General features: G+C 58.8%; 1 protein-coding gene across 4 annotated transcripts; it reads left to right on the forward strand.

The window, feature by feature from the left end:
- The first annotated feature begins 51 nt into the window (after positions 1-51).
- On the forward strand, positions 52-9,819 carry TMC4 (transmembrane channel like 4). Of its 4 annotated transcripts, XM_055551636.1 has the most exons (15): positions 143-293; positions 1,710-1,923; positions 3,664-3,809; positions 4,095-4,327; positions 4,416-4,537; positions 6,092-6,239; positions 6,731-6,898; positions 7,151-7,314; positions 7,565-7,685; positions 7,953-8,050; positions 8,326-8,509; positions 8,893-9,023; positions 9,127-9,282; positions 9,521-9,599; positions 9,682-9,819. In XM_055551636.1, exons 1-15 carry the CDS (start codon positions 215-217, stop codon positions 9,748-9,750), a joined length of 2,112 nt encoding a protein of 703 aa, XP_055407611.1. In that variant the 5' UTR covers positions 143-214; the 3' UTR covers positions 9,751-9,819. The 4 variants fall into 4 exon arrangements, with proteins under 4 accessions (XP_055407612.1, XP_055407614.1, XP_055407613.1 ...); XM_055551637.1 differs by lacking the exon at positions 8,893-9,023 and having other exon boundaries at positions 52-293; XM_055551639.1 differs by lacking the exons at positions 8,893-9,023; positions 9,127-9,282 and having other exon boundaries at positions 52-293.
- Positions 9,820-10,278: the final 459 nt, after the last annotated feature.

The raw sequence follows: 10,278 nt of genomic DNA on the forward strand, positions 1-10,278 counted from the left end.
CAGCATCCCGCCGCGAGGTGTCACCGCCCGGGGCTCTGTGGACCTCGCCTCCTAGGAGGCTCCCGGAGCAGCGGCCCTGAAGTTTACGGGAAGGAGCGGGCACTGCCTCCGAGCCACCTGGCGGCCAGGTGCGCGCCCGCCTCAGGCCCCGCCCTCGCCCGGGGCGGTCCCCGCTCGGGGGCCCTGGAGACGGAAACGGGTCGGCGGCCGGGCCATGGAGGAGCACCCGCAGTGGGACCCGGAGGCCTGGAGCTCCGTGGAGGGGCGGCCGGCACCCCGGGCGGCCAGAACAGGTCGGGGGCCTGGAGAAGGCCGGGTCCGGTCCGCCTGGCGGGCAGACGGCCTGGGGGAGGCGGAGAACGGGGGCCCCGGGCAGAGGGGACCCAGGGGCCGGGACTTCGAGCTCCCGGAAGGAATGTGCAGACCCAGAGCCTGAGGCGGAGAGCGCTAGAGGCGGGAGTGTCCGCGCGTGTCTGAGGGCTGGCAGGGGCCAGAGTCACGAACCGAATTAGAGGGGAAGGAAGTCCGGAGCCCACCCCTCAGCCTGAGGTGGGAGCGGCCACGCTTGGGTGCGCGGAGGGCGGAGGGCGGGGAGGGGCGGTGTCTGGGGCTGGGGGTCCAAACTCCCAGGTCTGAGGAGGAGGGGCCGGGGGCCTGGACCCCCGGGTCTGAGGAGGGAGGAGGGGCTGGGGGCCTGGACCCCCGGGTCTGAGGAGGAGGGGCGTGGGGCCTGGACCCCCAGGTCTGAGGGGGGAGGTGGGGGGCCTGGACCCCCGGGTCTGAGGAGGGAGGAGGGGCTGGGGACCTGGACCCCCGGGTCTGAGGAGGGAGGAGGGGCTGGGGGCCTGGACCCCCGGGTCTGAAGAGGAGGGGCATGGGGCCTGGACCCCCGGTCTGAGGAGGGAGGAGGGGCGTGGGGCCTAGACCCCCGGGTCTGAGGAGGAGGGGCATGGGGCCTGGACCCCTGGGTCTGAGGGGGGAGGTGGGGGGCCTGGACCCCTGGGTCTGAGGAAGAGGGCTGTGGGGCCTGGACCCCCGGGTCTGAGGGGGGAGGCGTGGAGCCTGGACGCCAGGTCTGAGGAGGAGGGGCGTGGGGCCTGGATCCCCGGGTCTGAGGAGGGAGGAGGGGCTGGGGGTCTGGACCCCCGGGTCTGAGGGGGGAGGCGGGGGGCCTGGACCCCCGGGTCTGAGGAGGGAGGAGGGGCGTGGGGCCTGGACCCCCGGGTCTGAGGGGGAGGCGTGAGGCCTGGACCCCCGGGTCTGAGGTGGGAAGTGTGGGGCCTGGACCCCCGGGTCTGAGGAGGGAGGAGGGGCATGGGGCTTGGATCCCCGGGTCTGAGGGGGGAGTTGGGGGGCTTGGGCCCCTGGGTCTGACGGGGGAGGCGTGGGGCCTGGACCCCCGAGTCTGAAGGGGAAGGCAGGGGGTCTGGACCCCCGAGTCTGAGGGGGAAGGCAGGGGGTCTGGACCCCCGGGTCTGAGGGGGGAGGAGGGGCTTGGGGCCTGGACCCCTGGGTCTGACGGAGGAGGGGCAAGTGTCTGCACTTCCGGGCCTGGACCCCCAGGTCTGAGGTGGGAGGCAGGGGCCTGGACCCCGGGTCTGAGGAGGGAGGGGCTGGGGACCTGGACTCCCCATCTGACATAGGAGGGGCGGCAGTCTGCACTTCTGGGCCTGGACCCCAGACCCACCCAGCACCCTGTCCCTGCCCAGGCCCGTCACTGTCCTCTGTGCTGAATGAGCTGCCCAGCGCTGCCACCCTTCGGTACCGAGGCCCTGGGGTGCTGCCTTGGGGGTCTGAGGAGACTGAGGACGAGGAGGCATGGAGGAGCATGCAGACCTCCGCAGATGCCGCACATCAGGAGCAGCCGGAGCCCGGCGCCTCCCGGGAACTGCCGTGGCCCATGCCGGCCAGGCGGGCACACAGGTGAGGCCCCCGCCAGGCCTGGCCTCCTCCCCGCCAGCTGGCCGCTCCACCCCCTTCTCTGGCTGCCCGTCTGTCGCTGCCCCTCTCCCAGCCGCCCCTCTGGGTTTCCTTGCCTCCCGTTAGTGTTGGTGCTTCTCAGGCTCCAAGGAGTCCCGTCTGCAGGATTCCTGTGCTCTCTCTCCCCCAGCTTCCGTGTCTTCTGTCTTTTCTCCCTCCAAGCCTGACTGCCTCTGTCTGAAATCTGTTGTTCACTGTTTTTCTCTCTCTGAGCTTTATGTCGGTCTCTGCCTCCTACCATTCTGTCACATCTTTCTTTCCACTGTCCTGCTACATAATTTGCAGGATGCAGTGAAAGCTGAGTCTCTTGTTCAACAGTTACTATGCATATGGCACAGCAGTAAAAGTAAGCCAGAGGCCCTTCCGAGAATGGCCCTGGGTGCTCCTCAGGTGACCCTTGACACTGACCCTTGCTCCTTATATAATCTGGACACCAGTCCTGAGGTGTGGGGAGGTTCCCTCATGCCAGACAATGCTCTGACTCCACCTGGGTGTCCAACAACACAACTCAACTGTAACACTATCTACCTGGAGATACAACCTCATTCACATAAAAAAGACACCTTTATCACTCTCACCACTTAGGAAATTCTAGGCTTTAGGAACCCTGTGCTAACAGGACGAAGACCAAGTAATATAATTCTTTTTATTTTATCTTATCTTAACCACTGGACCTCCAGGGAAGTCCTCCCCGCCCCCTGCTTTATTTCGATACAATTGACAGATAGCACCTTATAAGTGTAAGGTGTACAGTGTTACACATACACTTATATGTTGCAAAATGATTACCACAGTCGTGCTAGCTAACACCTCCACCGTGTCACATAATTACTGTTTGGTTTTTTGTGGTGAGAACACTTACTCTGTTGGCAAAAGTATACAGTGCAGCATTATGAGCTATGATCATGGAGCTCTACATTAAATTCCCAGAATTCATTAATCTTTTAACTGGAAGCTTGTACTCTTTGACCAACATCAGCATTTACCTACTCTACCTCCCGATTACAACCATCCTACTCTCTTCTGAGTTCAGTTTTTTTATTTCACTTCATTTCATTTCCTTTTTTGACTGTTCCGTGCAGCTTGTGGGATTTTTAGTTCCCCAACCGGGGATTGAACCTCCGCCCTCAGCAGTGAGAGCACAGAGTCCTAACCACTGGACTGCCAGGGAACTCTCAGGTCAATTTTTTTAGATTCCACATGGGATATCATACACTATGAAATATGTTTCTTATTATAAGTCACAATATCACACCTGCTTTTTTTTTTTTAACTTTATGATGATATTTGCCGACAGAAAAGTGCATGAGACATCATGCAGAGACTTAGTTTTCCCAAAGCAAGTATCCAGATAATTTCCACCTGGGGCCCCACCCATCTCCTTCCCAGACTTCTGCAGAGGATCGCCTCCTCGCTTTTCTTCACAGCCTCGCCATCTGTGTGCGCACCCCTGAACACCGAGCTTGCTCTGGGTCTCTCTGTGAATCGACCCCTGTAGTCTGTGTTTCCTGTCGTATGCTTAGCGTTAGGTGTGCTGCTTTTTAGTGCTACGGAGCACCCCGTTAGGGACACCCAGAAGCCTGCTTCCTCGCCCAGAGGCTGGGTTGCCTCCACCTGTTGGTGGTCTCCATGCGGGGCGGCCAGGCAGCTACTTTTCTGTCTCTGACTCTGTTTCCCCCACAGACAGAGGCTTGCCAGGGACCGAGTGGCCCAGGGCGCGGGGTCCACAGGGGCCCAATGGACTCGGCTGATTCGGAGGTCCAAGGAGAAGGTGCGGGAAGGTCTGCGCTCCCTGCAGCCCTGGGCGTGGACGCTGAAGAGGATCGGGGGTACGGGGGATGGGGTTTGGGCTGGCGACTTGGGGCAGAACTGGACTCCCTGGCCTGAGGGAAGAGGGGCTGGGGTCTGGACCCCCGGGTCTGGGGAGGAGGTGTGGGGTCTGGACCCCCGGGTGGGAGGGAGGCGGGGCTGGACCCCCGGGTCTGGGGGGGAGGTGTGGGATCTGGACCCCCGGTCTGGGGAGGAGGCGTGGGGTCTGGACCCCCGGGTCGGAGGGAGGCGGGCCGGGACCGGACTGAGAGCGGAGCCCGCGGCCTCTCTGCTGCCCCCTGCAGGACAGTTTGGCGCCGGCACCGAGTCCTACTTCTCCCTGCTGCGTTTCCTGCTGCTTCTCAACGTGCTGGCCTCGGTGCTCACGGCCTGCATGGTTCTGCTGCCCACCTGGTTGGAGGGGACTCCCCCGGGCCCCCCTGCCCCGAACGCCTCCTCACCCTGCGGCTCCTACAACCCCGGCTCCCACGGCCTGGTTACCTTCTCCACCGAGCTCTTCAACCTGCTCTCTGGAGAGGTGTGTGCTGGGTCCCGGGATCCTCAGGGAACCCTGACCCTGGTGGCCCCGCTCCCTGAACCCCCTTGTCCTGCCTTTCCTTCCGCAGGGTTTTCTAGAATGGTCTCCTCTCTTCTACGGGTTCTACCCGCCCCGCTCACACCTGGCCATCACCTACCTGTGTGCCGCCTTTGCCATTGGCCTCCTCTACCTGCTGCTCATCCTTCACCGGTCAGTGACAGCCCTGTACCCAGACCCCCTGGACCGTGGCGGGGAGGAGCGGTGGGAGGAGCGCCCTCCTCCATAGGCCTGAGTCTCGCTCTGCTGCGGGGTCCCTTTTTCTCTGCTTCAATTGCAATCGGATTTTTAAAATGCTTCATGACTGGCTCCAGGCCGAGGATAGACAGGAGATGTCTCCCTCCTGTGACTTAGTCTAGTGGGGAGGGAAAGATATTAAACAAACAAGGAAATTAATTGCATCTTTTCTGGAGGGGAGAGTGGCTGAATAGGAAATAAACAGGGGTGATTCATTCACTCAGGGATAGATATTAACTGAGCAGATACTATGTGTCAACCATTGTTCTAGGCATTTGGCAAAACAGAGCCAGAAAAAAAAAACCCAACAGAGTCTGGTTGGTCCCGGTGGAGCTGACATTTTAACAGGAGAGACAAGTAATAAGCAATAGACCATAATGAGTGGATTGTATGGCATATTAGAGGGTGATCATGGTTGAGGTTGCCCAGCCCCCAACCACCGTCGTTTGTATTAACACTATAGCTTGCTTTTGGCCCATTTTGTTCTTTATATAAAGGGAGACTCTATATATGTTGAGGCTAAAGCCCGCAAGATTCCCTAATAATTAGAAGAGGGATGTGGTGAATGATAGAAGTTAAGAACGACTCCAGTGTTGGGACTTCCCTGGCCATCCAGTGGTTAAGACTCTGCCTTCCACTGCAGGGGGCGCAGGTTCAACCCCTGGTCAGGGAACTAAGGTCCTGAATGCCGCAGGGTACAGCCAAAAATTAAACAAAATAATAACGAATGACTTCAAAGCAAACAAGAAAAGAATGACTGTAGGTGTTTGCCATTTGAGATGGGGAGGGCTGTAGAAAGAGCAGGCTTTGGGCGGGGAATATCCAGGGTGCAGTTTTGGATCAGTAGATTATGAGGGAATATTGAGTATGCATTTGCATATGTGGGGGCCGGGCGAGAGGGCACAGGTGTAAGCAAGGAGGGCAGGTGGGTGCACTTGCGGGGTGATGGGGGCTGGCACCAGGGGTGGTGAAGGTGGATGTGGAGCCTTTTTGTACCGTTTTCTGTTTTAGTCCTTTTCTCGGGTTTTCTATCCCCTCCCTAGGTCTTTGTCCCCCTCTCTCCAGTCTCTCTACCTGCTCCCTCCTTCCTCTGGGTCTCTCCTTGGAACCCAACTTTCCCCTCTTCTTGAGTCTTTGTCTCCCTTTCTTGGACTCTCTGCCACTTTGGGGTCTCAGTCTCCCCTTTGAATCTCTCTCTCCAGGGCCTCTGTTTCCTTCTGTCGAGAGAGCCGGTCTTATCTCTTAGGTTTTTGTCTCTCCCTTCGGGGGTCTGTCCTCCAGGTCTGTTTCTGAATCTCTTCTTTAGTCTTTGGCATCAATGACTGGATGTGTCTCCATCAGGTAGCAGCTCTCCAAATGCCCTGTGTCTCAGAGTTCATTTTCCCTATTTGCCCCATAAGACGGGAGGGGTGTCCCCCTGCTCACGGATGTCTTGCCTACGCTCCATCTCCCGGTTCTCCCCTCTCTTAGCTCGGTGTCTGGGCTGAAGCAGACGTTGTTGGCTGAGTCAGAGGCCCTGACCCGCTACAGCCACCGCGTGTTCTCCGCCTGGGACTTTGGACTCAGCGGGGAGGTCCACGTGAGACTCCGCCAGCGCCTGATCCTATATGACTTGCAGGTGCGCTTAGTGGCGGGGCCCTATGAGCAGGGGGCACCCGACGGGGCGGGGTTGACAGAATGGGCGGGGCCTGGGCCAGGGATGGGGCCTCCAGAGAGATGCTGGGCGGAGCTTTCTTCTTAGGAGGCGGGCCTTGAGGGAAAAGGGCTGAAGGCCACTACAGGTATGCCTGACGTCAAGGGTACAGGAAAAAGCTAGCTCAGTTCACAGTTAAGAGCAGGGCGTGGCCAGAAAAGGCTTGGCAGAGTAGAACCGAAACTCCAAAGGCCAGGCAGGAGTGCTGGGTGGGCCCTAGGAGGAGCTTGATGTGTTGGGCGGGGCCTTGAAAGGGCGGAGTCAGTTTTGAATTGTCAATCTGGAGGGTCTTGGATGGGCGGGGACAGGGCTATAGATGTTCTTAGGGAGCCGATGCAGCATCAGTTCCCGTTGAGCGTGGACCGCAGGCTGGACCTGGGCAACGGAACACAAGTGGACGTCTCTTCCGGCCTTAGGTGGAGCTGGAGGAAGCGAGAGTGCGGCGCAAGGCTGCGGTGCGGACCCTGGGCCAACAAGCCAGGCTGTGGTCGGTGCGCCTGCTGCTCAACCTGGTGGTGCTGGCGCTCCTGGGGGCAGCCTTCTACGGCATCTACTGGGCTACCGGGGCCACTGTGGACCTGCAGGTGCAGAGGGCCCTGGGGGAGGAAAGACCCTGGAACCTACCTTCCCAAGGGTGGAGGAGACTGAAGCCTGTGATTCTTGGAATCTCAGAGAGGAAGGATTGGGGTCTGTGTGTGTGGTGGTGGTGGTGGTGGTTATGATTGGACCGTGGACTTTCAGGGTGCTGAAGGAAGAAGAGGCTTGGGGAAGATAATGGTAGGCATGGCCCCTGCAGGACTGCAGAGCCTCTTCTCTTGGTCCACCCTCCCTCCTAGGACAAGCCTCTTATCCAGCGGACGCCAGTACTGAAGCTCGTGGTGGATTACCTTCCGTCCATCTTCATCTCCATGGTCAACTTCGTGCTGCCACCTGTGTTCAAGCTCATTGCACCCCTGGAGGGCTACACCAGGAGTCGCCAGATCGTTTTTATCCTACTCAGGTTCTGGACTCCTGGCGTGGGCTGGGTCTGGCCGAGGGACATTGGTTCTACCAAATAAGAGACTGACATCGTCAAGATATGGGATCCGGTGGGATCTGGATTCAGATACCGACTCCTCCTGTCACTGAGCGCCAGTTTTCTTCATCTGTGAAGTGGGGAGAACTGTGAGCACGCTCCACACAGGAGAATCCGGGCACGTGGTGGGCGCTCCATCAGTATTGATGCCCTTTTTCTCTTTTCCACTTGCCAGGACAGTGTCTCTCCGCCTGGTCTCCCTGCTAGTCCTGCTCTTCTCTCTCTGGAATGAAATCACTTGCGGGGCGGTGCCTGAGGAGTGCAAAACCTGTGGCTATAATTACAAAGCACTTCCGGTGAGGATGCGGGGACTCCTGGGTCCTTGAAGGAAAGGAAGAGCCCAGTGGGTTCCAGATTCTTGGTTTGGGAGGAAAGAGGAGCTTGTGGTGCTAGAATACCTTCCCCATGAGGACAGGGGTATGGATTTTTAAAAAGAAGAAAGACCCCCGCCCCCCCACCCCAGATAAAGTATTGATAGAGTCTCATATTCTGGCAATTTGGAGACTCAGCTGTTTGGGTCTACAGGGTCCTGAGGTCCTTCTGACCTGTTCTTCCTCCCTCAGTGCTGGGAGACCCGCATGGGACAGGAGATGTACAAACTCCTACTATTTGATCTGCTAACCGGCCTGGCAGTCATCCTGCTCTACCAGTTCCCTCGGAAGTGAGAATCCCTCCCCTTGCTGTGGCCCCGCCCCTGCCCTAGGCCCGCCGACCATGCAGACTGCCCACCTCCACGGGTCTGGTAGTCGGGTCCCTACAGCCAAGATTATTAACTCCACTCAAGCCCCGCCCCCTAGACGCACACTCCCGCCGGGCCTGGGAAGTTTCGCCCCGCCTCCAGATAGGCTCCCTTCCGATTGGTGGGCGGGACGGTGAAAGCGGGGAAACCCGTGGCCGGCCCGCCACAGATTCTGCCGGTCTCATCCTGCCCCTCAGGCTGCTCTGCGGCCTCTGTCCCGGGGCGCTGGGCCGTTTTGCGAGGACCCAGGAGTTCCAGGTGCCTGACGAAGTGCTGGGGCTCATCTACGCACAGACGGTGGTCTGGGTGGGGAGTTTTTTCTGCCCTTTACTACCTTTGCTCAACACGGTGAAGTTCCTGTTGCTTTTCTACTTGAAGAAGGTGAGCGGTGGGGAGCAGCCTTGGGTCTGAGGCGGGGAGGTACTGGGGCTTGGGTTTCTGGATTCTGGGAGAAGAGAGTACTTTAGGATGTGACTCCCGAATCCTGGTGGGGGAGGATGCCGGGGTCCCGGACTACGAGATCCTGATAGAGGACAGGTCTGGAGGACAGACCCCTGGATGTGGGAGGAAGGGTCCAGAGCATCCCAATTGTTAGGTCTGAGGGAAGTAGGGGACCCGGACTCTTGTGTCTGATGGTGGAAAAGAACTAGGGTTCCTGGCTCCTGAATGAGGAGAGGGGGCCAGGGATTAGGGCTCCTGGATGGTGGAGGAGAGTCTGGGGCTCAGATTCCTGTGTCTCATATTCCCTCATCCCCTCCTGCCAGATCACCCTCTTCTCCACCTGCTCCCCGGCCTCCCGCACCTTTCGAGCCTCCACTGTGAATTTCTTTTTCCCCTTGGTCCTTCTCTTGGGTCTGGCCATCTCCGCCGTTCCTGTGCTTTATAGCATCTTCCTGTAAGTGTGAGAGGTACTGGCCTCTCTCTCCCACCTGCCACCCTCCTCTGTCCAGGGTTCTGACTTTGAGCCATCCTTGAGCTCTGCCTGTCTCTGACTCCAGGATCCCACCTTCCAAGCCGTGTGGTCCATTCCGGGGTCAGTCGTCCATCTGGGTGGTGATCCCCACGTCTATCCGCGAACTGCCTCAGACGGCCCAGAATGTTCTCTTCTTTCTGGGTACCCAGGCTTTTGCTGTGCCCCTTCTGCTGATCTCCAGGTGAGGGCGCTAGACTCCTGGGTCTGAGTTTGAATGTCTGACCTGGGGTCCCGGGGCCTGCTTCTGAGAGAGAAGGGGGTTGGGGCCCAAACTCTTGGGTCTGAGGGAAAGAAGGGGCTGGGATGCTTCGACTCCTTGAGTCTGAAGGAGGAGGTCCAGACTCCTGGTTTCTAAAAAGCCCTACGTGGAAGATATTCTGAGAACGTTTGGGGAGTGGGTTCCATTTTATCTCCTCTAGCATCCTGATGGCGTATACCGTGGCCCTGGCTAACTCATATGGACGCCTCATCTCTGAACTCCAACGCCAAATACAGACGGTGAGCCAGGCCTGGCCCCTGGGAAGGGTCCTGCAGAGTATAAGATTTGTCTCACCTCCCCCTCTCTTTACCCTTCCCTCAGGAGGCGCAGAATAAAGTCTTCCTGGCACAGCGTGCTGTGGCGCTGAGCTCGGCCGACAGAACTCTTTGAACTCTCCAGCCTGGGTTGGGGTGACGTCCCACTTCCAGCCCCAGACCTGCTCCCAGATCCTTTTTGAGCTTCGTCAACATCATTTGGGAAATGAGCGAACTGGAGAAGACTCCGCTCTTTTCCAGCCCTGGGATTCCCTACTGAGCCCCCCGACACTCCAGTGAACCTCTTTCTAGTACTGTATCAATAAATATAGTACTGTATCAATAAACACAGCGGAGGCCGCTGAGTGCTTTTTAATCTCTGGCCTTCAGCGGGACATAAACCAATCAAATGTGTGGGTCTGAGAGCATGGCGGACTCTTCCGCGAGAGAAACCGCGCCAGCCAATCAGCGGCTGCGTTCAGGAGCCTCAGGGCGGGGACACATGATTGAGTCAGAGTCTTGGAGAGCGGCGGTCGCTAGGCGACGCCACGCGCGATTCTCTGAGACGGGAGACGTGGGCCCTGCGGCCAGTCGCCTCTCGCTACAGCCCTCGGAGGGGCGTGTCAGGCAGCGTAGAGCCAATCCGTGCCCGAGGAAGGAGCAA

Source organism: Bubalus kerabau, chromosome 17 (genome assembly GCF_029407905.1).
Source record: "Bubalus kerabau isolate K-KA32 ecotype Philippines breed swamp buffalo chromosome 17, PCC_UOA_SB_1v2, whole genome shotgun sequence".
Lineage (NCBI taxonomy): Eukaryota > Metazoa > Chordata > Mammalia > Artiodactyla > Bovidae > Bubalus > Bubalus kerabau.